A 27,527-nucleotide genomic window follows, 5' to 3' on the forward strand; every position below is an offset into this window, starting at 1 on the left:
TGGCTGCCGTTTGCCAAATCAAACTAATTAATTAATTACTGGGTAGACGAAGAGATCTATAAACGTCACAGCTCCCCCTGTTAAGAAGGCATTCACTCCCTTTCGGGCGTGAAGGTCTTGGCTTAAATAAGTTGATCGTCTCGACTACCCAGTTCTCCTACTCTAACTTGAAGTTTTTAGAGCAGCGATACAGCTAACTACAGTGGCCTACCTAACTTATAGGCGGGGATGCTAAGTGTACTAACTTAATGTAGTAATGTAGTCTAGCCTAAGTAATAACTACGGGTTGTCTGTGACGACAGTCTACTCTACCCCTAGATAAGGTTACTTGAAAATTCTACTTGCTACTAACCTAATGCCCTAGTACTAAATCATTAGCCTAATCTACTCAATACAGTTAAATGAAGACGCAATCATTCCAGAGTGTGGTACGCACAGCAGCAGTTCAGCGACGGAACTGTTAAAATACATGATGTGAGGTAATGATGCGTGAGGATGATGAGTGTTTAGTTGACCAGGATGGAAATGCAATGAAGTAATTATGACATTTACATGAGTGTTAGTATCACAATTTCTAGGGGTTAGAGGGTTAGTTTACTGGCAGAGATCAGGCTGGCTACCTTCTCTGGGTAAGTGCCAGGATCACTCTGCAGTTGAATACGACACTGTACCTCGGGCACAGGTGTCAAGGAGAGCATGTGGCTCTTTGGTTAGTGTGTTAATGATTTGTTACGTCCCTTCTTCTTCTTCTTATTCCTCCAGGACCTGGCTATACCAGTCCTAGGAGTAGACAGAGGCACTGACTCTGGGGTAAGGCCAGAAACGCCGTCAGGAGCAGAGGCAGTGGTAGCCTGAGGGATTGCAGGAGAACACCCTAGTTCGGTATCTGCAGCAACCGTCGTAGAGGTGGGACCTACTGCAGGGGAGGCCCTAACTTCAGCTGCTGTGACAGCCGTCGTAAGGGGAAAACTCCAGGCTGACTCCTGGTCGGGCAGTTCCTGGTTTTTCAGAGGAGGTATGAAGGAAAGGTCTGCCGGAGGTTCATCCTCGGGCGACAGAGGTGAGGCTGAAGAAGAATGATGGGCTGGAGATTGGCCATGGGCTACGGTAAGCTCCATGCCTGTTGGAGGATCTCCTGTAGGAGGATCCTTGATTAGGTAAGGCGCCGGCGCTAGCTCGGGGCCAGGCGCAGAGGTCAAGTTCGGTGGTGGCTCTACGTCCAGGCTGGATGGAGCTTGGCACTGCTCAGTGCTGCCAAGTGGCACTGGCAGAGGAGAGTTGAGGTCGACTGGACCTGTGGCGGGTACCGGAGGTGCAATACCTCTCAGCGTGCCCTTGGAAATGGGAGACAGAGGCTCCTGTCTCTTGTTGAAGGCTAAGCCTTGGGGAAAATGGACAGTGTCCGCTGCTGGTAGTCGGCTAGGGCACCTAGGCCAATTCGTGGAGTGCCCTAGTACGTTGCAGGTTTTGCAACGGAACTGTGAATGGTCAATCTCCCTCCGTGGTAGCGGGAGAGACTGTTGGTGGCCGTACTTCCGGGAGGAAGTAGGTCTTGGATGACTCCTTGCTTTGGAGTTATTTGTCATGGGGTTAGGACCCCTAGGCTTTTTGAACGGTGAGGGAGACTTCATGTCTTGCCCTAGGAGGAGGTCGTAACCTCCTGGAATGTAGCTTGCAACTGCAAGGGTACAAACTTTGGAGAAACTAGGTCTGGTGACCCTCAATTGTATGGTCGGAAGGATCAACTTGATATGGTTGATACCTTCAATGGTGATCAAGTGACGTCTATCGACGTTAGCCCCTCGGGGGATTCGATCTTCCCGTATTAGGGAGATTTGAGCGCCAGAGTCGTTGTAGGCTCTGACGTGGCTTGGCGGATAATGGCTTTGGAGGGGTGCGACGGTTATAGGGCCCTTAGCTGGGGGTCCTAGTGAGGAAGGATTTGTAACTGCCATTGCGATGGCAGGAATATTAAAATTAGCGCACCCTCCGTACTTGGCAGACATGTGACCCTTGCGGCCACAGTCTCGGCAGAACTTGTTCCAGAACCTCTTCCGTGGCACTGGATGATAAGGCCGAGATGCCCCCACAGGTTGCGAATCTGTGGAGTCACCAAGGCTGGCAGTGTGCACTGGCACAGGTGAAGAGTCCTCTGTTGAATCACCCTCGGAAACAAGTCCGGGGTTAACTGGTGGGCTTACCTCTTCCAAAGTGGAGGTAGGCGGTAAGATGGTAAGAGGCTGAGATGATGTGGAAGAAACTTCGGGCTCTGACACTGGGTCAGGGCCAGGTTCGCAAATAGAAAGGATGTCGGGGACATCGGAGGCACTAGCCTCTGAACCTAAAATTGAGGTTTGATTATGAGGCATGCTGCAGGGATCCGGTGCATCTGGCAGTGGGAGCTGCGTCCAGGGGAGATACGGCTTAAGTAGATCTCGGCCCAATATTACCTGATAAACATCATGAAATTGGTCAATTACGCCCAGGCGGCACAATGTGGTTTCCACATTCAGAAGGACCGAAGGAACAGAATAGAGGTTACCGTCAATCCATTCAAACTGAATTTCTTCGTCCGTCTGGATTTTGGCACCCCTAGGCAATGCCTTTCTTGAAATAAGGGAGACCTGGGCTTCGGTGTCGGCCATGACTTGTACCCACTGATAGGCCGTAGGAGACTGTTCATCAGGCAGGGCTGCATGGTAGCCTTGGAGAAGTTCACCCTGGAAGCTCTCATCACAAGGTAGGGATCGACTTGGGCACTGGTCGGAATCCACAGCATGCCCACGCACACAACAAGTGGTGCAGAACCTCCGCAACCACCTCTTACCAGGAGTCCAGCTCATGGTCTGGAGCTTAGAAACTTGCCGAGAGATTTCTTCATCTCTAAGAGCTAGTTCATGCTTTCTCTCTTCTTCTCTGGCTTTCCTTTCTGCTTCTCTTTCTTCCTTTTCTTGCAGGCGCGCGGCATCCTGCTGCGCCTTTATCCACTGGTCCAGTGCTGGTCCAGTGTAACCGGCCTCCTTGCCCAGAGTTATGAGGGCTCCGAGCTTCTCTAGCTCTATGGCAAAGAAGTCGCGGGAAGCAGGGGAAGACATTTCCCTTAGGCTGCAGTAGAGGCTCTGACAAAGTTAGAAATAATGGTGGCCAGGCATAGTACTGAATGGGATGGGAGTGCCTACTGCATAAAGTGGCACTCACTTGGAAATGTGTTCTGCGATAATGGTAATGAAGTCTTAAAAGACTGGGTGCTCTGTGGCACTTGGGAAGTGTCCCGTAAGTTGGTGGCACCTCTGGAATGGCACCTTCTAAAGAGGTGAAAAAATAAAATGGAGTGTACGGCGTACGTCACACTTAAGGGCGTTCCCAACTTGGGAGGCGCTGGAATGGGCTACCTGTAGGTCCAATACAGGTGCACGGCACTTATGGAGGCGTTCCTTGGTTGAGTGATCCAAAATGGTGGATACTCTAATGAATGGGCGTTCCGTAGGACGGACACGCAGGTATAGGGCTAACTGTATGTCTGTACAGGTGCACAGCACTTTCAGGAGGCGTTCCGTGGACAGCACTAGTAGTGCTGGTATTGCGGCACTTCGGGAGGCGTTCCCTTGATTGGGTGATCCGGGATAGCGGATTCACTAATGGATTGGGCGTTCCATAAGGACGGACACGCAGGGTTGACAGCACTTAGGGCTGGTATTGCGGCACTTTGGGGAGGCGTTCCCTTGGAGTGGTCCGAAAGATCACTGATCCTCGTACATGGACACACTAAAGAATAGGGCGTTCCGTAAGGACGGACACGCAGGTTGAATGGCTACCTGTACGGCCTGTACAGGTGCAATGGCACTTATGAGGAGGCGTTCCTTTTGGAGCACTGGTATCGTGCTGGTGTGTCCCGGACACTACATGCAGTATACTTAAATATACTGAAGAGAAATGGTACTCTGTTCGTGGCAGAGGGTAATGGTGGAGGAGAGAAAGTAAAAGGTGGGAGTACTTCAGCAGCCAGCCAATGGACAGTGTCAAGAATTAGTGGCACTGTAAAATGGTAAGACCTGACGTACACTGGTGGTGGCCAGTCCTAGACTGGTAGGCTTCCTTGTCTGGAAGTAATGAATTTGTGTGGCACACTGTGCGGTTTGTGCTTGCGGTATACGCAAGTCTTTTTGAATAAAGAAAATGAAAATACCACTTGGGCAACGACAGGTAATGGTAATTTTTAGAAATGCTCAGTCCCTCGCTGAAGTACTCGGTAAACGAAATAAATGCTTGCAAACAGCAATGGACACAGGTGCGTACGTATCATGCTCAGTGTAAATAATGACACAAGAGACTAAAATAATGTTAGTTCGGCATGCTATAAGTAATGAACGTAGTACTCTTGGCTTCGTGAATAATGGGTTCTGGTTCTCTCTCTCTCTCTCTCTCTCTCTCTCTCTCTCTCTCTCTCTCTCGGAGAGGGTGAAAATGATATATGAATGAACTCCCTTGTATTTAATTGAACTAATAATGTTAGTTCAATATGACGCAACTTGCGTTAAATGATTTACTTACGTTAACGTGTAATGAAAGAATTGCTTTGAAGTACGATTTATGAAAACGATAACACACTCGCGGTGAACGATGTTTACGTTAATGGTAGCGGCTTGCGCTTATATGAAATGATTTGCGTTTCAATATGAATTTCACAAAGACGCGTTTTACGTTAACAATTCTTGTAATTTACTCTTTGAAGATTTACGTTAACTTTACGTAAGGATATACTAGGTCCTTGTGACAAGCGAAAATGACGGTAAGGATTTTAAAATGAAATGTTAGCAAACAATTTTAAAAAGAAAAGGTTACGTTTAGTGCGAAGTGAAATGAAACTTTCGCTCAGCGAGTGAGTGAGCGATGCGACGTGAAACGCGGTGAGCGAGCTGGGCAGCGTGTCTTCAAACAGCTGATTCTCTGTAAACGCGAGGCGATTTACAACACGAAATTCTAGTTTCTTATTCAAGGCGAATTACGTTAATTTCTCTGGCAGAACGATAGATACTAGTACCGAGATTAATATTATTTACGTTAAAACTTTGAGACTTACGTTACTTTGCTTAAATCGTTGAGATAATGCTTAAAGGGATAAAAACATGGCTGCCGCTTTGAGCGAACCAAAGGTTGGCTGGCAGGCATGAGAGTGCGCGTGCACGAAGCTTTACCAAGCTGGCCAGCTTGAGAGGTTACCAACACTTGGAATGAAACTAAGTTAAAATGAATTCCCCTAACCCATCACAGACAAAAGAATTGTACACTTCTTTTGCCGTAACTATTAGCAGAACACTCCTAACTAGCTAGGCTTTCCAACACAACGATAAACCCTGGCAAAACACTTCCTAGTTTGATCTGGTACTTTCTGGCATCCTTCTACACACATGTTAGTGTGAGCTCATACAATACACGACAATACAAAATCACAGAGAATTCATGGGGCAAATTGTTTGCTTGCCGCTAAAATAAAGCTCTGGCGCTTTCGCTGTTACAATAATAATATTTCTACTTACACTCTTTTAAACACTTCGTAATAAAATACTTAAACGTACCTTAAGCTAACATTTGTTATAAATAATCATATTAAATGAATGGTAGGTATACCTTACTGTGAGCCAGTGTGTGTCTTTCCCTGCAAGTGTGCTTTGTTTTTTTGCGCTTTGAAAAACATTTACATTCGTTTTACAAGGGATAACGCGATTTACAAGCTTTTTTTTTAAGCAAGCCCAGATTCGATGCTGACAAGCAGTCGCCACTTTTACTTGATTTACAAGCCAGGATACTGGCAAGAGTCGCCACTTTTACGTATTAAATGAACCAAAAGGTTGACTGAGAGCTCAGGTAATTACTTTACAGCTATTTATTTACAAGAGGCTCGTACTGGCCTGGAGAAAAGTAAATGCAGCGTCCACATGTTGGGACTTATAATCTCTCACAAATGGATAATAGCTGGCTCAAAATGGAATTTGTACAAGCTGGTTTCATAAACTTGGGTAATGTAACACTTGCGGGCAGAGAGACTTGGCACATGACTCAGGGAATCTGGAAAAAGGATCCCAGATTAAACAAGATAAAAGAAAAAAGGATTTATTGCCCAATTTCAATTAGTTAGTTTTCTAACACTGGGGAAAAGGAACTTTAATGTTTCACTGAGGTATGCAATGACTTCATTTGTCTGGGACGATCACACAAGGGGAAGCATGCGGCCATGAGGCAGTGAGAGGAAACAAAGGGATGAGTTCTTTTTGGAATGGAAGTTTGAATTGGGAAAATGGGGATCAAATAGATAATAGGATGTAAGGGACTGGCAATATGCTGTTTCACAAGACGTACCTGGATGCAATGTTCAGTGTGGACCTTTGTAGAAAATGTGGCGCCCGGCTTTGTCTTAGGTCTGGGGCTCGGGCGCGCCAGTACGCCGTGGATAGGCCTAAATGGAAGGCAGGTGGTCGGACATCCATCCGAAGGTCACGTCTGGAGACGACTGGGCAGATCGCAGGTGTTTTGCCTGGGTGTTGGGGTGTCAGCTTAACCCCCCACGAGCAGGGCAAATCCTGGAAACAGATAGATACGTCCCTAAAGCTGACAAGAGTCTATTTTCCCCCAACTTAGGAACCATCTATCTCTGGCTGGCGGGTTTTGGTTTCCCGCGTTTACTAAAAATCAGCTGATATTTGGAGGAAATGGCTGCCGTTTGCCAAATCAAACTAATTAATTAATTACTGGGTAGACGAAGAGATCTATAAACGTCACAATATATATATATATATTACTTCCTTTGACAGTTTGCCATTAAACGTAAAATCTTGTATTTTACATCCTCACTTTGACCCACAGGAGGGTGGTGCGCCTCACGTGGTACACTGTAGGCATTGCTTAAGGTTCTTTGCAGCTCCCTTTCTGCTTCTTGCTGCAACTCGTTTCAGTTCCTTTTACTGTACCTCAAGCGGTGCACTGTAGGCATTACTGAAGGTTCTTTGCAGATGTATACAGGAAATTTTATTCAAGTAATTTTGGCTTAAAGTTAGTTTCGGGAAATTCAACAATCAGCTCATTTGCGCATTCTGTGGTTTCCAGTTCAAACGAAAGTAAAAACTTTATTTGAATAATACATTTCTTCCATCACCTTCGAAATCACCTTCCGGCAGTATGCTCCTTGGATGTCCAAGCATAAGGCTACATTTATATATCTTTATCTTTCCCTTTACTTATAATCGTGATGTCATATCACTTTACAGTTATCATTTAATGTTGCGGACTGTTTGCTTTATTGCATCCCTTCTTGGCTCGAGAATAACAACGTGATATGAAATATAGCATGTATACACACACACACACACACACACACACACACATATACACACACATATATATATATATATATATATATATATATATATATATATATATATATATATATATATATATATATGGTCCCTTACATCTTTTTGTACGAAAAAATTCATAAAGTATGAGAAACTGTGCTTATAATAAACTTTTGTCATATGCAAGCCTCGTAAGATCACACGCCAAGCAAAAATTGCTCAGAAAAACATAAGGTGGCAACTTGACCGTTTCTGGCATCCTTCATCCCTTCCCCATTCATAACAGGGGAAGTTGTACTCGCGAATGAAAGAAAGAAGGAAAAAAAAATATATATTTTGGGGACCGATGGGCAGGTAGGCGTTCCCATCTTGGCTGTTCCCATGGTCCATCGGTCCGGGAACTGCAACTCTCCGTGAAAGGAAAAATGGAAGAATAATGACGTTAAGAAATGATGAATGATAAAAACAGGAAAAAAAAAACATAAGCAAGTAAAAATGCGCCGGTTTTGAAACATCAGAGAAACTGGTTAAATTTTTATTATTATTATTAGTTTTCGGTATTACTTCCAGGACCTCAATAACGAGGATGAGCCAGTTTATAATGAGTATCACAGTATCTTAAACAAATTTCCATTATTTTTATCAAACATTATAAGTGCTTTCATCTTCCACGTAACTTACTAAGTAGATATACAGTAAATAATTTGTTTTCTGCATATCCACAATACACACACACACACACACACACATATATATATATATATATATATATATATATATATATATATATATATATATATATATATATTTAGTATATTACATATATATATACATTCATATATATACATACATATAGTTATATATATATATATATATATATATATATATATATATATATATATATATATATATATATAATATGGTCTGTGTGTGTGTGTGTGAGAGTGTGTGTGTGTGCGTGTTGTGGGTGGATGTGCTTGTGAAAAGTAAATTTAGAAAAAGAGAAACGGATAACAAAGAGAAAAGAACAAAAGACTGCAAAGAAAGGTACTTTGTGTCTAATGTGAAGAGAGAGAGAGAGAGAGAGAGAGAGAGAGAGAGAGAGAGAGAGAGAGAGAGAGAGGAGGATTCATAATTTGCCACGTCGAAAGGTAAAATGATTCTGCAAAATTTTTTGTATCGGGAAACAACTGCAAATTTCCACTCTCCATTTGAATTTGGCAGTTTACGAATTTACTTCTCTGTGATTAGACTTCGGGTCGATTGTCGCGCTTTTTTGAGGTTCTTCGTCAGATTGGCTGTTGATAAGCCAGTCACAGGGCTGAAAACTCTCAGTCTCTCTCGAGAGTTCACATGGGGCAGGATGTATGTTCCCCCTCTCCTGAAAGACGTATCCCTCAGGAGAGTTGGAACATAAATCCTACCCATATGAACTCTCGAGAAAGACCGAGAGCTTCCAGCCCTGTCATTAGCTTATCAACTGACAATCAGGAGCGTCGTAAGGGACTGTCCTAGACATCAAATGCACGGTTGATGTGAATCTACTATAGCACTCCGATTTCTAGGAAATTTAATAGGGCGGCTTAAATGTTAAAAAACGAGAGTTGGTTAAAAAAGGCTTCGAGAATTACTTGCAGTCTGGGGTTGAAGAATCGATGTCGAGTTTGTTTGGCTAGAAAAATGTAATTGTCTTATTCTAGACAATTTCTCGTGTTGTAAAGTTTATATTTAGCTTCTGAATAAGGGATGATATATATATATATATATATATATATATATATATATATATACATATATAGATATATATAAATAAAGGTTTTTTGCCACGAAGGAAAAAATGAAAAAGCGAGATAGCCAAGTACTTTCGGTCCTGTTCGGACCCTTTACTGAGGCAAACTGATTTTACAGAGAACAACATAGTCAAAAGAAAGCTTAATATACAAACTGACACTACAAGATTAGCAAGCAATAAGGGCGATTTTCACTCTACAGAAAGGAGGAGCCGCCTGAGGGAAGCCACACCTTGAAGGATACACGCAGTAAACAAGTGATTCTCTCAGAAAACAGTACATTTTGAAGAAAAAAAAAACACGGGAGCATATACAATTTAATATCATGAATTTTTACACAAATTTTTCCCCCCCCAAACCCCCCAAAAAATATTATTAATGAAAAGACGAAAGAAAATATAAATATATATATATAATATCGAGCAAGAGAAAGAGGGAGAGAAAATATCGAAACCAGAGAGAGAGAAGAGAGAGAGAGGAGAGAGAGAGAGAGAGAGGGAGAGAGAGAGAGAGAGAGAAAGACAGAGAGAGAGAGAGAAAGAAATAATAACTATATACATAAGGTCCTTCATAAACATCTTACAAATATATGGGTCCAAATGGTACATTCCCAGACTAAGATTTAGGTTGTTTTTATTAGTGATTTGTATAATTGCCGATTCCAGTAAATTTCTTGAAACATAATCATTAGATCTAGCAATTACCGAGGTATCACCCCAATTAATACAATGAGATTTCTCACTCAGATGGATAAACAGTGCATTTGAAGTCTGGGCTGTTCTAACTGACTACATATGCTGCTTAATACGTACACATAAATTTTTACTTGACTGACCAACGTAAAACGATGGGCAATCCTTACAAGGAATTTTGTAAATGATGTTGTTATTTGTTACGGGACTATTCTTAATTAGCATATCTTTAATGGTATTGTTATAAGAGAACACTACATTAACATTAAACAATTTAAATATTGATTTTATGGTTTCAAATCCACGAAAATAAGGTAAGCTAAGTACATTTTTAGGCATTTCTTTTTCATTAATAGCAACATTATAAAACTTTTTGTGAGCTTTTTGATAACATAAATCAAATAAATGAGGTGGGTAGCAGAGATCGTTTCCTATCTTTTTTTATGTATTCTATTTCTTGGTCCAGATATTGTGGACTCGTGATACGCAAAGCGCGTAGGAACATAGAAGAAAAAATTGAAATTTTAATATTAAGATGGTGGCCAGAATAAAAATGTACATATGTTAAATTATTTGTGGGTTTTCTATAAAAACTGAATTTGCATTGGAAAGATTCTCTATGTATTAATACATCTAGGAAAGGAATGACATTGTTATTTTCAATTTCAACAGTGAATTTTATGGATGGCACTAAATTATTCAATTTAGACAGTAAATCATTTACATCGATACCAACAGGTAAGACTACTAAGATATCATCGATATATCGGTACCATTTTAAGGGGACAAGTGTGATATTCGGGAGGTGTTGTCTCTCAAAAAATTCCATATATAAGTTTGAAAGGAGAGGTGATAAAGGGGTTACCCATGGCCATACCAAATATTTGTTGGTAATATTCTCCATTAAAAATAAATCTGCAATCACAAATACATAACTTAATTAAGGAAATTATGTGACTAACGGACATAGGCAATTCATGCAGTACAAGTTCATTACTTAAATATTCTAGCACAGAGTCAATAAGGACTTTTGTAAACAAAGAACATACATCAAAACTGACAAAAATATCGCTAGGGTTTAGTACAATATTATTTAATTTTTCCACAAGATCAAGAGAATTCCGGATGTGTGAATTAGATACAGTTCCTAGTAGCGGGGATAACAGTTTAGTAAGATATTTAGATAGTTTATTAGCAATTGGTCCTACAGTACTAATAATTGGGCGCATAGGTTTGTTTTCCTTTGTTGGCCTAGTCAAAACTCACACACACACACACACACACACACACACACACACACACACACACACACACATATATATATATATATATATATATATATATATATATATATATATATATATATATATATATATATATATATATATATATATATGAATTTTTATCACATCACCGTGATTCATATATATGCATTAAGCTACAAATGTCCTTTAATATCCATTTCGCTCTACCTCGGAATTATTATATTCTCATATATGTTAACCGAAGGGGAATTTTGTTAGTTAATAATAATTTCTTCCTCTCGTAGATTCGAACTAGCGCACAGAGGAGAAATTAGGACTTCATTATAGTCTTTACGTCAACTAAAAAATTCCCTTTCAGTTAACATATTTGAAAATATATTAATTCCAAGGTAGAGCGAATTGGATAATAAATGACATTTGTAGCTTAATCCATTTATATATATATATATATATATATATATATATATATATATATATATATATATATATATATATACTATATATATATATATGTGTGTGTGTGTGTGTGTCTGTGTGTATTGATTAACTTTTGTGTTAAATTAAATCCTGCCAAATCGCTTGCAGAAAATACTGCATGTTTAAGTATATACCACTGACTGATCGATTGATCTAGCCACTCAATTTCCTTATTTCAATCAGTGTCTTTATACAGAAAACTCCGGAGCGAATAAATATGGATTCCATCACCAAAGGAAAATAAAATTGTCCTCTGATCAGTTCCATCAATCTTCGTTGCACGAAACCCATCAATCCATCTTTTTCGTTATAGGAGCCGGCAGCCGTTGTAGCAGAAAATTCGTCTTGCATACAATGTTGCAAAGTTGCAAAAGAAATATGCAACCGCTCCTCGGGCCTCACGAAATCGGAGGTATACAATGCAGGGCTTAACCGATGCATTTTTTAAGTTTTTTTTTTTTTTTTTTTTTTTTTTTTTTTTTTTTTTTTTTTTTTTTTTGTGTGTCTCTCAAGGTGTTCGGGGCGAGGTAGTTTTTTTTTATGTCAGTTTTTCTTTTGCTATTTTTTTTATCGTTCTCTCTTGGGAGTCAGTTCGACTGGTTCTCTTTTCCTTTATATTTCTCAGGTTTTCGCCGCGAGGTAGTTTCTATATGATAATTCTTCCTTTGCAATTTCTCGATCTCTCTCTTGGGAGTCAGTTCGAAATATTTTTGGTTAGAAATCTTTCTAGAAAGTAAAGTTTGAGGGTCTGGGGAGAGTGATCTATAGTCTTGTGTATTTTTCTGAATATTTTCAAGTCACTGAATATAATATTAAATCCAGAAGGAAAAGGTGACACCTAGAATATTACTCACGAGAGTCATGGGAATATGACCAACATTCTTGTGTATTTTTCTGGATACTTTTCATCATAGCATATGACGTTAAAATCAGAAATGAAAGAAAATATCCAGAATACTACTCTTGAATCGAATGGTCAGGTAAAAGGAAGAAGAAAAAACTTAAAGAGAAAAAAAAAACATGATAGCCACAAAAGCAGATTGCAACATAGAGGCGAATAAAAGAATAAAGATTCCAGACAAAAAAAAGAACCGTGTAAGATGCAGCTAACGCAATGAAGTGTTAACGAGAGACGCAAAAACGAAAGCTGAGAGAAAGAGAGAGAGAGAGGGGGGTGGGAGGGGGAGAGGGAGCGTAAAAAAGTACCCTCTGGGTAGAAAGGTGACCCCTGCAGAGCATTCGAACTCAGGACAATGCAGGTCTTTTTTTTTTCTTTTTTTTTTCAACTTCGAGGGACAAGATACAGTTTTTCCGATTGATTGCAAGATGGGAATGCAACCGTATATTTTTTTAACAGGATTTTTCTAAACGTTTCAGATCCAAATGCTGTTTCTCTTTACACGTTAGACGGCAAAGTCAAACATATTCCGAAGAGATTTCGCAGTCAGTTACAGCTTTGCAAAAAGGTTATTCTTACGAGGACGTAAGGAAAGAAGTAAGACGACAGTTTTAGGTAAAGGAATAGTAATACATTGCAAAACAGGCGAAGATTTTCGTGCGAAAAAGCATTAGGCTTACTTTATAATCGGATATAGTATTGTGCCGCAGAAAACGAATGGATTTCACCCTCCTTAAACATGAAATGGGAAGAAAAAGTCTGAACGTATTAGAGACAAGGGAGTATGATAATAAAAGAGAGAGAGAGAGAGAGAGAGAGAGAGAGAGAGAGAGGAGAGAGAATAATGGTAGGGGGTAAGCAGGTGCCCTGTGGGACGCAGTACCCTGAGAATCTCCCATACTCATACTCATGTCATGAAACGCAATTTCTAACGCGATATTAACTCTAATCTCTTTAGAAAAAATCTCTGGAGCGAAGGGTGCTATTTTACCTACACAGTCCTAAATAAAAAAAAAAAATAATAATATATAAAAAAAGAGAAAGACCTGATATTGAAAGACACTTTGAATAATGAGGATATCCAGTTCCCATGCCAAACTCTCCTGTGTCACCTGCATTGTCTTGCATAGCATGGCCATACTGGAAGCACCTCGATGCATAAGGACGCAAATTGCTTACTTCACAATGCAATGTTCGCCTTGGAGTTTGAAAAGTTGGGTGGCAGTTTCTGGTATCTTTAGAGATGCAGCAGATGCATTATAATGCAGGAGTGAATGCAACGTCCATTAGTCTCTGCAGATTTGTGTTGGAGAGAGGAACCTATGGGCAGATATCTCTCGAGGTTAGCTCTGAAATAAGCATCGTAATAAGGTTAGTGAATTAAGAGGAATTAAGTAAGTTAGAGAAACCGTGGAAAGTTTTGTTCATTAAGGTGACAAAACTTATATTTCACTATAAGATACCGTTTGTTTCAGGTTACTGAAACGTATTGTAATTGAAGACATTCATTTTATTGACAATATATGGTTTTTATTTCAGTTCACTTCTACTTCTTGGTTAGATTGTCTCATGTTGGCTTCCTTTGGCTCTGAAATTTAAGGATTTATGAGAACTTGATTAGCTTATACTAGTTAAATATTCGGAAATCCTTTATAAAGATCAATATTTCTTTCGTCCCTCAATATTCTGGTAATAACGGACAGGCAAATTCTTTAACTTGAATGTTAAATTTTGAAACGATTCTTGACTTAATTTTTGTTCCAAAGGTTATCTGAACCGCACACACACAAAAAAGAAAATGCTTTCTAGATGCACTGAGATTGTCAGAGATTGCATTCTAGATATTTCGAGTTCGCTAATGAATGTATTCCAGTCAGTGAGGTCTTTTATCTAGTGCTTGCGTTGAGAGTCACCCAAAGCCAGAGGTAAATCCTAAAAGAGAAACATTACCTTAAAAAAGGAGACGTTTAAAGTAAAACCAAATGCTCTGATAGATAATAAATGAACTTAAAACTTTGCAATGGTGCACTGGTTCAATTAGGTCACATGGAAAAGTAAAATGCTTTATTGTACTGACATCAATTTATGAAGGAATCAAGACTGGCTTTCCATTATCAAAGACAGAACCCTTCATACAGTAACGCAAATATGGTGACTCCTTTAAGCTTGGGTAAGAACTCACTGGGAAAGGAATTTGTATTTCGTATTCATCATCTTATGATGGAAGAGAGAGAGAGAGAGAGAGAGAGAGAGAGAGAGAGAGAGAGAGAGAGAGAGAGAAAATACTTCACTGTCATTACAGGTGCACACACACCACCTTTAATTAAATGAATCATTTAGAAGTTCAACCATTCATTTATGGCACAGCCGATATTATTTCGAGATATGATGTTTTTATTAAATGATTAATATTCAATAAAATGTTATAAATGAGACTTAGTGTTTGGATAGTTTCTATGTTGATTTATAAAGCTCTTACAACCTACATTGTCACGTAAAGACCACTAAGAAAAATTGAAATTAATCTATGAAAGAACATTTATTATGATTACATGAAATTACAGAAATGTATCTTAAAATCTATCTGCATTTCAAGAACGATAATTTACTCTTTTTACACCTCAGTATTGCCACACATTTGAAAATACATGTAGACTCCAGTCACTTCCAATATTTAACCTCATTTTTGCCACGACGTGGTAATAAAAGGGTTGAACAAATTTCCATGCAAGTACTTTTATGGCTTTCGTATAAAATGCCGTCTGGTCAACGATTATGAGGCGGGAATCCAAAATCTAATTAAAAACTTTCCACTTTATAGTAGCAGTCCATGACTTTTGGGTTTGCGTCGCCAGCTCAGTCCTTCGTGAATTAAACCACTTAGTCACTGTGAATTGGAACTTGAACTTCGAAGTTAATTAAGGATTTTTTATGATTATCTCAGCCTTAGTTTCGCTTCTCTGCCGTCGATTGCTGTTGGGGACCTTGGTGGTTGCGACGCCATCTTTTAAATCTCATTCCAGTCTTACAATCGATCTCCTTTGTAATCGTATCACATTGTATTGACTCTCGCTTGGAATCAATCTTCTTCGAGAGGTTTTATGAGGCGAGGTCCCTGGAAAATAGAGACTTGATTCCCACTTGACATAAATAACTTAGAAGAGAGAGAGAGAGAGAGAGAGAGAGAGAGAGGAGAGAGAGAGAGAGAGAGAGAGAGGTTATTCAGAGAAAGGGAAGGATTGGAAATCAATATAGCAATAAAAAACTGAAGCGATTTAACCGAGAACTGTCTGTCTTCATAGAATTTTGCTAAACTGAAAATTTCTATATCGCAGCTTCAATTTTGTATAATGTTCAGGTAACGACTATCAACGACTGGTCGTTTTCTGAAGATTTTCCTTTGTTATTTTCCTTTTGTGAAAATAAAGGAAAATATAAAGAAGAGGAAAAATGAATCAATATATTAAAGCTTTCGTATACTTCTTGTGCAATATTTTGTAACTCCATTGTTTTAGGACAATAATCCTCATTAACGTATCATTTATTCGAAACCTTTCTTCAAGGAATTTCCGCCTCACAAAAATAGCGCAATACTAAAATACACGAGAATTCAAATAAAAAATGAATAAATAAATAAATAAATAACCAATATATGAGGCTCTCTTCTTTGTTATTGGTGGACTTCGGTATCACAAGAGTGAGGGTCCTTCATGGCTATCCAAAGGAAGGATTCTTCCTGCTTAAATGAAGGATTTCAGTAGTTATCCTTGCGAAGGACTTCACTGGCTACTTTTGCAAAAGACTTAATGGCTATCTTTGGAGAAGACATCAGTAGCTACTTTTGTAGATGACTTCTGTAGCTACTTTTGCAGAGGACTTCAAGGACTTCAGTGGCCACCTTTGCAGAGGACTTTATTGGATACCTCTACGGAGGACTTCAGTGGTTACCTTTGCAGAGAACGTCAGTAACTACTTTTGTAGAAGAGGACTTTAGCAGCTATATTTGCAGAGGACTTTTGTGACTACCAAAGTAAAAGGTTTTAAGTCCCTGACAAACCATAGGAGTCGTTGGTCTTGGAAAGAAGATTCTGGTTGACACAATCTTTACTTTATTCCTTAATTCCATTTTACTTTATCGACTGACTCTCTTCTCTCCCACTCGGGCCTATAGAGCCCATTGTTTAGCCGTCGATGTTTATCAGTCGTTCCTTCTCCTCGGAGTGGAAACCGACAGCTGTCGAAACGAGTCGTTGCGTCTTTGGATACATTGTTGCGAATTGTGAAATATGCAACCGCCGGCGGGGTGGAGGGGTCACTGGAGGCGTCGCACAATGCAGGGCTTAACCCAGGAGCCTTTTTTTTTTTTTTCCGGCGTCCTTCTAGTCGGGTTTGTGGGACAATGCAGTTTTTGCGGACGTGGTCTTTTCCGGGTCTCTCTCAAACTCCTCCGCCCTTCTGGCTTTGTTAACAGGGAGAGAATCTCAGTCTAAGGAGAGATGTAAGGGGGAAAAAAATCTCACAGAATAAAGGATAAGATATAAGATTTGAAAAATGGCCAGAGTAACATGTAAGAAATGCAATGGCGCGTTAATAAGTGTGAAATAAAGGGGATATATAGTAAGTTTGAAAAAAGTCTTGAAAAAAAGAGACGGCACGTTTTTGAAACTTTGATAATGCAGACTTTTTTTATATCCCCTTTAGGTGTCAGATGATCCCTTGCAAGGTGGGAATGCAGATGTCCCATTGCTAGGGGCAGATGGTATTGTTGCTAGTGCAGGAAAAAAAATATAGGTCTCTCATCTTATTCATGAGAAATTTACATCAACTTTTTTTTTTATTTCCGTATCCAATACTGAAAATGAGATTACTACTTACTATTTCCCTTTAAGGTAAATTTGGAATTCAGTTACAGGAAATCAAAACACTATTCTTTCCTTAGAGGACTAATTTTTACGTTCATGAGAAATTTATAAGATTAATTTTTGTAAATTCGCATCAAAACGAAAATTCAAATATTGCTCTATTTTTTAAAGATAAATTTGGAATTCAGTACACTGGAAATCAAAATACTGTTCTTTACTTAAAAAACAAATTTTCACGTTAATGAGAAATTTATAAAATCAATTTTATTTTTAATTTTCGCAACCAAAAATGAAAAATGAAATACTGCCGTTTTCTTTGAAGATAAATTTGATGTTCATCTAAATTTTTTCATTTTCTTAGGAGGGAAGTATATATCAATCTACCATTTTCCTAATTTCAGAAATATTAATGGCGGTGAATTCAGTGTCTGTAAGCAGCATAGTAAAATTCATCCCCGTTCAGACAATAGAAAGAATGCATAAATGATCCAATATAAGTGAGATAAAATAAATAAACGACATGAAATGAAAGTGACTATGTCTGAAAAATTTATCATAAATATCCCTTGTAAAGCCAGGGAGCGAAATGGAAACATCATGGCAACTGTAGGCGAAGAAAGGTTACACACACACGCGCGTAAAAAAAGGAAAGGAAAAAAGGCGAGGCAGTAAGCAGGTGCCCAGCGGTACACCCGCAAATATCCTGGGAACTTCTCGCACGTACCTGCCATATGCAATGCATTTACCCTATAGAAATCCTAGTTCATTTTACCCCTAGATATACTATCTGAAGAAAGCATGAGTCTCTTTGCAGTGATTTTAAAATGACACTAAATCGAATGTACTTTGAAGACCTCTTTTTCAGATGAAACGTTGAAGCAGGCGCATTGGGCATCGCTTCACACGCGTCTTTTGTCGACATCTGCCGTGACCTGCAGTGGTCTTGCATATAGAGGGAGGAGGGCTACGCTGAAAGGAGCGAATCATAAAGCCGAGATTCGTTCTTTTCGCAATGCAATTAGAGCCTTATCGGTCCCGAATGGTTGTTTGGTGGCTGCCGGTAACTTGGACTTGGCCGATGCAGATGCATTATATTTGCAGGGACTAATGCAATGTTGTTGCAGTGTTGACAGGTTTGTGGTGGAGAGCAGATCTGGCTGACAGAGTGGGTAGACAGTGTCTTCTGTGAAAGAATCTCCACTGGAGGTAAGTTTAAGTTTAATTGGGGTATGTGTATTTTAGAAATATGTGTATATGAATATATACATATGTATTTGTATATATATTAAATGTATATATTATTATAAATATAATTATATATATATATATATATATATATACATATATATATATATATATAGCATATGTATATATATATCATATATATATATATATATATATATATATATGTATGTGTGCACCATAGAATTTTTTCTATTTATATAGACATTCATTTAATGGCAGATCGGATATATATATATATATATATATATATATATAATATATATATATATATATATATATATATATATATATATATATATATATATATATATATATACGTATATATATATATGTGTGTGTGTGTGTGTGTATGCATATGTATATGTATTTATGCATACATATATATAGTATATAATTATTGCTTGCATGTGTTTGCTTTTATCATGCATAAAGGTGTGCACCATATGCTTCATGTTATTTGTATATGACGTTTATTCATTGGTAGATTAGAAGTTCAAGATGACAACCCCATTTTGAATTCTGGTTCAGCAAATCATTTTCCCAGAATACTGATTTTTCAACCTTCGCAGATGAACTTGCGTTTACTCGTTTGTTGCAGTTGCAATGCACTTGCGATCAGTTTCTAAACCTCTCCCGACTTCTAATTGAGCAATGATTATATTTATGTTTAAAAAAGGTTTCCTTCGATCATTTATCTGGACAACTTTTCTCTTAAGTCCTTGGATCTGTTTCGGTCATGTGGATTTCCTTTGGATGTCCAACTTTTCTTGAAGCTGTCTGAGATGTTTTGGCGATATAAAGTCAGTCAGTTTGTTAACCTATATTTTCTTACAGAAATCCGGTAATATTTTTAACAAGTGAGCAAATTAAAATGATTCGTATTTTTTTCTCGGAAATTTGGTCCATTTCTGCATTTAAGTAAATCAATCTTGTTTAAAATCCTTTTCAACTCAGTCTAGAACATTTTTACATTACCCATCAATTAGTATATTGAAATATAATTTTAATCTTTATTGGGCATCATTTTTCTTTTTACTGCATTTCCAATGAATGAAACAGGTTCAACAAAAGCAATGAGGTGCACACAAACATCACCTTATGTGCGTAGATTTATTCCCATTCTGCTTTCTGATTGGTTCCTTACAGATAGAATTAGCCAATGGGAATGAAGAGTAGGCAACTAGGCGTGGCTTAGAGGTACAAAAACGCAACCACGGTAGAACAAAAAATGAAAATCGTTCCACTTGCATTGACAACATTCGATTCCCCGAATGACTTACATTGTGTAAGGTTATTTTGATTTCGAAAGTAGCAAAGGGAAGAGTATTTTCAAAATTAAAATAAGTAAGCTTTTAAAGCAGGACCTTACTTCGTCCATACCAAATATTGTCTCCTGTAGATTGAAATTTTGTCAGTGAAATATGGACTGCAACTCAGCTTGAGATGGCATTCGAATGCTGGCATTGGCTTAGACTTAGAGAGCTGTCTCTACTCCGTCGAAATCTTTGCTGCATTTCCCCATTCAAATGGACTCGAAAGTTTTCAATGAATCTTTCGCATTGACGAGCTTATTCTCCCACGTGACGTCATTGCTACGAGCTGCACGTATGTACTTTTGGTTGCAATGAGATTTCAGGTTAAATTTACCTATTTGGAATGTGTTTTTTTCTTCTCTCTTGTTTTTTAAGAGTTTTAAGTCTAGGAAAGCTTGGTTTTTTTGGTCCGAGAATACTGTACATAATAATGAAAAGTGAATGAAGTTTGTTTTAGTAATGGGTTAATTACGGATTATTTCGACAAACACACGCACACACACACACACAAATATATATATATATATATATATATATATATAATATATATATATATATATATATATATATATATCAGTCAATAAGGGTGCTATCACACCGATGTCATTCACTGAATTAGTGATAAACTGTTCTACCTGTTATTAATGTAACAAATGAGTTTGTAGGTGGATACTGTATCTTCAAAAGCTCTGCCAGTTTAATAAAATTGTAAGTGATATATAGTGTACTGATATATTTCTTATGCCTTTTTTTGCGCTCTCTCTCTCTCTCTCTCTCTCTCTCTCTCTCTCTCTGACACCAATAAATAGTGATGGCAGACACCACATTTTGGGAACTGAATGAAGTTTATGATATTAAATGAGACCTTCCTCTTCGTATGTTTATCTGTCAATTTAACCAGTTAATCAACCACTACTTTTATCTGTCAGTTTAAACAGTTAATTAACCACTACTTTTATCTGTCAGTTTAACCAGTTAATTAACCACTACTTTTATCTGTCAGTTTAACCAGTTAATTAACCACTACTTTTATCTGTCAGTTTAACCAGTTAATTACCCACTACTTTTATTTGATAGTTTGACCATCTAATTAACCACTACTTTTATCTGTCAGTTTAACCAGTTAATTAACCACTACTTTTATCTGTCAGTTTAACCAGATAATTAACCATTACTTTTATTTGACAGTTTAACCATCTAATTAACCACTACGTGTATCTGTCAGTTTAACCAGTTAATTAATCACTACTTTTATTTGACAGTTTAACCATCTAATTAACCACTACGTGTATCTGTCAGTTTAACCAGTTAATTAATCACTACTTTTATCTGTTAGTTTAACCAGTTAATTAACTACTACTTTTATCTGTCAGTTGAACTAGTTAATTAACCACTACTTCGCACCAAATTCAGTTAAAAATATCAATTGGCAACTCATGTGCTTTCTTCTTCTGCAAGGGCCCAGTGGCCAGTTATTTATTCCCGTGCTCGGCCTTTTGAGTCTAACTTGGCAAAATATGGAAAAAATATAAAAAATGAGTGGTAAAAATTTGGTTCTACGTTTTCACGACCTGAATGCATAATGAATGCATAAAGGTGCATTAAATTTTCCTGTGGATGAAAGGTCTCCAATAACAGGTATATATTTTAGTTGTGTTTAGATTTGGAAACAGACCACACCAATTATCTTAATAACGGGAAACTTCAGTTGTACTCGGTAATGAAGACCCGTTAGTTTAACCTTCTACACTGGCTTTATTTCCTTGTTTTTTTCATAGTCCAAAGAGTAGAATAATTTCGTCGTAAGTAGAGTAACGTCTATAATAAAATGAACATTTAGAGTAGTAAGGAACTCAAAGACCTGTAGGTTAAGTATCGTAATGCCTTCCATCTTAACCGTGGCTTCACCGAAAAGAAATACGTAGATGCATTCAGAGATTAAGAAATAAACGAAAGAAGAGCAAGACGATGAAGAATACAGGAGGTTATTGAAAAGAAAAGAGGCAAAACTGCGCACAAAAAACGACCCATTAGTGGGGAACCACACACAGCAGTGGGAGAAAAAAAAATAAAGGCAGGATATCCGCACTGGACTTCTCTACAAAGACGTAGAAGAAACTTCATTGTACGCAGTCATTTGAGGGGAAGGAAAAGAGGTTTGGTAGCACTGTTGCGTAAAAAAAAGGCATTTTTTTTATTTGCTCTACTGAATTTAATGATTATGAATAGACTAACGTTTAGGGACTTCGTTGATAACTAATGGGCTGCAGTAATGGGTAAAATTGCTGTGCGATATTCGGGTACAGTATTGATATGTCTTGGAAAAAAGATTTAACAGGAAAAATTCTATATAAAAATCCAGAGTAAATGCATACTAGTACACACACACACACAACACACACACACACACACACACACACACACACACATATATAATAAATATATATATAATATAATTATATATATATTATTATATATATATATTTTTTTTTTTTTTTTTTTTAATATATTATATAATATATTATATATTATTAATAATTAACGCCCAATTACATAATAGAAACTATTAGATTTACATACAGATTTATAATATATATTATTAAAGTATATAGGAGACATATATATAATTAGATATATAATAATATATATATATATATATACGTTATCATATATATATATATATATATATATTATATATATACGTATATATATATAGATATATATATATATATATATATATATATATATACGTAATTATATATATATAAGAATATATATTAATATAATTATAATATATATATAGATATATACATTATAATATGATATATATTATATATATTAATAAAGTTTATAAATATTAATATATATAATATTAATATATAAATTATATACGTATATATAATAATATATATATATATATATTATTTATAATATATATATATATATAAATATATATCATATATACGTATATATATTCCCAAACATTAAGACACGAATTACGTTGAAATGTCCAGATCTCTATTCTCAAGGAATAGCGAATCGGATATCAAACGAAATTTGTGGCTTAATGTTTGTGATTATGAAAAAAATGTCCCTGAGTATATAACAAAAATTCATATATACGTATGTATACTTGTATGTATATATATAATATAAATATGTATGTATGTATATATGTATATATATATATATATATATATATATATATATATATATATATATATATATACTACTAAATATTGAGAAGGAGATGTAAGACAAAAAGCAAGAGAGAGAGAGAGAGAGAGAGAGAGAGAGAGAGAGAGAGAGAGAGAGAGAGAGAGGAGAGAGAGAGAGAGAGAGAATGCACACTGGAGGCAATGAAGTGTTAACGAGAGGTTAAAGAAGGGAGCGGGAAATGCAGGCAAAAAGATACAACAGAAAGAAAAGGAAAATAAAAAACAATAAAAAAAACAGGAGAAAAACCTCTAACCCAACCGGTAAAATGGGACAATGCAGGGAGTTTTTTTTTTTTTTTTAATACAAAGCTCATTTTTTCCCCTTCACTTTTTACCACTCACCCTTCCAGGGTGAGAATGCAGTCTCTCTCTCTCTCTCTCTCTCTCTCTCTCTTTTGCTCTCAACACTGTAACATTAACAGTTTCTTATTTGAGACAAAATTCTTTCTTCCTTTTCAGTATTGTGAATAAGTAGATTTTTTTCTGTGTGCTAAGTTTGAATTGTGTTGCTTTGGCCGGATTGTTTTTCGGTTTTCTGTGAAAGTTCATAGTTAAGATAAATAAAAGATTGAAATATTTTTTACCCTGAATGCAATAAATTTGCATAGATGGTAATTACATGTTCTTCGTTGATAAAGTTCGTCACTTGTTTTGCTTTTATCTACTGATTCCCATCCGAATATTTTGCTCTTGTTCCTCTAGGTTTCCTTTTAATGTCTAATTTATGTTTTGAGTTTTATTTGCGAATCATCAACAAATAAAGACAGCTGCATTCAGTGCAAATGTTTTCAGTAACTTCTTAACAGCACGTTGTTATTAATGCAAAAACATATATTACATTTTCTTTGAGTTTGCTGTATCAATTTCAACCTTATGCACGTACTTCTCAAGGACGTGCTATTCTCCCTTGTGATTGGCTCTTTTCAGAGATTAAGCAGCCAATCAAAATGAAGGAAACGAGACCGTGGGCGTGGCCTAAGGACAGATAAAGATTGAAATAAAAATAAAATCGGCGATTTTCGATCCACGTGCATTGACGGCGTTCGATTCCCAGATTGGACACCGAACTAACGAACACGATATTATTATCGAGTTGATATTTGAAGACAATTTGAAAGCTCGTGTTCGGGTTTGATTAACTATCGACCAGAATCAACGATATCTCTTTGGATTCAGCTCTCATTTAGCTTTATGGTCCATTCCAGTTTATCAAAGATGAGGATTCGGACTCCGGTGCTGGCTTCGGACTAATGGATTCCACTCGGCGACACGAAATCTTTGCTGCATTTCCCCATTGAGGAAGAGACGAAAGTTTTCAATGGATCTTTTGCAGTTCTGGGTTGAGATTCTCACGTGACGTCACTGGAGTCAGGGATTTGTAACGTCACTTTATAAGAGCTCCACGCCACTTGGTGCTGGGGATATAGTGCTGTACTTCAGTTACAGTGTGAATGGTTGGTTGATACGTTAAAAATCGTATTCATTAATTTTTTTTATGAATAACTTGATCACGACATATATAAAACGTGATGCTATGTATAAATAAACGTGATGCCACGGAGGAAAATGAAAAGACGAGAATTGCCTCCGTGGCATCACCTTTATTTATTAATATTTTACATATATTTTTAAAGATATTAGAAACGAATTCGAAAAAGGAGAGATAGAATTAACTCGATGAGGTAGAGAGAGAGAGAGAGAGAGAGAGAGAGAGAGAGAGAGAGAGAAATGGCTACTGCACATTACCTCATGTTTGACCAGTTTTCCACTAACTTCACTGACAGGCCATAGTTCGGAATTCACGTTAATCAAGAAGCAGCCTTACGAGTAAAGGACCAGCCGCCCTAACTATATAGGCTCATCTTACTACATGACAACACGGATGTATTTCGATAAAAGATTGTGACTGAGAGCGAACCAGTGCAGCCCGTAGATTCGTATTTGTTAAAATCAAAACTGTTTCTTGCCTGATCATATGCGAGTAATTCACATATGAAACCTACGTAAAAAAAAGAGTAAGATTCTAACGAAACGAACCGCTCTCTACTCTGCAAGTCTGGATAATTAGTCGTTGTTAGTTTGGTCGGAACTTGGATGGGTTACGAATTAAGTAGAACGGCAATGGCGTCACGTTCTCTAAAATGATACTAATATTCTGAGGACCGAATTCAAGCAACATTGTGCTTAATCAGTACTTCGAATGTTGGTTACCAGTGGGTAGCAAGCATTTACGTAAGCTCCGGTACCCATATGGACTGGGTATTAGGCTTAGCAACCGCATTCCAAAAAGGAGTTAGATGTAAGTAGATATCAACAATATTTCCCAAGGAACCAATGGAGGGAACTTTCCATGGTGGTGCACTGTAGGCATTACGTTAAGGCTCTTTGCAACGTCCTTTCAGCCCCTAGCTGCAGCTTCTTTCATTTTCACAGTACCTCCATTCATATTCTCTTTCTTCGATCCGGCTTTCCACCCTCTCTAACAATTGTTGTATAATGCAACTGCTTTGAGGTTTTCCTCCCGTGGCACCTTTTCAAACCTCCTCCCTGTCAATTTCCTTTTTTCAGCTATGAATGACCTCATAGGTCCCAGTGCTTGGAATTTGGTCTAAATTCTATATTCCTTCCTATCCAACGGAGGGAAAGAGAAAGAGTGAGGGGTTCCTACTGAGGTCCTTTGGGGTCGAAGGAGTAAGGTCAAGTTTCCCACGCTCCATTTTGTCCTGAGGTAAGGCATGAGGAACGGACCCTCCCGGCTTTTGGGGGCAGGTTTTTGGGGGCGGGTGGGGTTGGGACTCGAGTGGTGGCATACGAAGGATATAAAAGGCCCATACAATTCAACACGGTCCTGAACAGAATGCATCATGTTGCAACTCTGTCTTCGCGAGCTGAGGGTTGCTGTGTAAGGTTGATGATGGTTGCAACGGGAGGATTTCCTTTTCATTCCTTTTCATTGTGTGTGGCCAGAATTTCTTTACTGCAGACTTTGAAGTCGACTTAACGGTCATCAAAATGGATTAAGCGTTAAGAGAATGATTTAGAATATACTGTTTGATGATGGAAAAAGAAACCCACAGCATTACCGGATATAACTTGTTTACGTGTGAGTGGTTACATAGTATTAACACTATGTAAAAACTTACACGTAAACAAGTTATACTCGGTAATCTTGTGGGTGTCTTTTTCCATCTTCAGAAGAAAACCGAAAGAGGTTTTTGTTTGGTTCAATATAGTTTGATCTTGCACAAAAAACCGGATGTTACTAAGAACCTTCACAGCACTTGAATTTCCAGTTGAGCACTAAGAGAATGATTGAGAATATGCTGTTTGATCTTATATAAAGACGAGATATTATTGAGAACCTTCAGTTATTGACGAATGGGTTCGAAAGGCCCCAATCTTCCGTTGAGCGCTAAGAGAATATTTTAGAATATATCTGTTTGAGTTCATATAAAAATAGCACTCGACGTAATGGTTCGAATACCCCAATTTTCCTGTGGTTCTAAATTAGCCAACAAAGTCCCACGAAACTAATTTGTGTATGGATGCATCCAAGAACCATACGAAATACAGGAGACGAAAGGACAAAACGAAAGAAATAAAAAAAAAGAATAAAAAAAATACGAATCAATAGGACGCTGCTACTACAGTTTTACATAAAAAAAAACGATCTCCACTGTACCTTGGTTGAGGTAGAAACCTTTCTCTTTTTGCAGCCACTAGGGCTGAAAGGTGGTTTGGGGGAGGGGGGTGGTTGGGGGGGTAGGGATTGGAGGAAAGGTTTGGCAATGCTATTGCTGCTGCTGCTGCATACATAGTGCCATTGAATTAGCAATTTGTGAATGGATTACTGAGCTCATTGTGCGGTTGACCTTCGCTGGTTTTCGTCGGATTCGACGATGGGAAACAGTAGGTTATGACAATGAAAGTAGCAAAAGAAGCTTCTGTTAAGGTTCGTGGGCAAATGATGAGGTATTTCTGTCTGGAATAATTCTCACGATTCATAATTTGTGCGATTTTGATTTTTTGGAGTTAAAGTATGAGGAAAATTTTGGATTTTTTGAAGTTAGTAGATGAGGAATTTTTGTCTGGAATAATTTTCACGATTCATAATTTGTGCGGTTTTGATTTTTGGGAGTTAGAGGATGAGGAATTTTTGTCTGGAATAATTCTCACGCATTTGGGCGGTCTTAATTTTTTTGAGTTAGAGGATGAGAAATTTTTCTCTGTACCTCGTAATCAAAAGAATAATTCTCACAATTCATAATTTGTGCTGTTTTGATTTTCCGGAGTTAGAGGATGAGGAAGTTTTATCTGGACTTCGTGATCAAAAGAATAATCCGCGGAATTCATAACTCGAGCAGTTTTGATTTTTTGGAAGCCTAAATTTGGTTTAACTAATCACAAGATCTATTTCT

At 37.6% G+C, this 27,527-nt stretch overlaps 1 protein-coding gene across 1 annotated transcript in view; it reads left to right on the forward strand.

Moving 5' to 3' along the window:
* Positions 1–2,777: 2,777 nt before the first annotated feature.
* Positions 2,778–27,527, forward strand: part of LOC135198125 (uncharacterized) — a 61,373-nt gene continuing 36,623 nt past the window's right edge. Inside the window, exons 1-3 of the mRNA XM_064225597.1 lie at positions 2,778–2,844; positions 12,951–13,056; positions 17,173–17,194. Of these exons, the coding sequence (XP_064081667.1) occupies positions 2,778–2,844; positions 12,951–13,056; positions 17,173–17,194 (195 nt within the window). The remainder of the gene's footprint in view (positions 2,845–12,950; positions 13,057–17,172; positions 17,195–27,527) is intronic.

This window comes from Macrobrachium nipponense, chromosome 23, assembly GCF_015104395.2.
Source record: "Macrobrachium nipponense isolate FS-2020 chromosome 23, ASM1510439v2, whole genome shotgun sequence".
NCBI lineage: Eukaryota > Metazoa > Arthropoda > Malacostraca > Decapoda > Palaemonidae > Macrobrachium > Macrobrachium nipponense.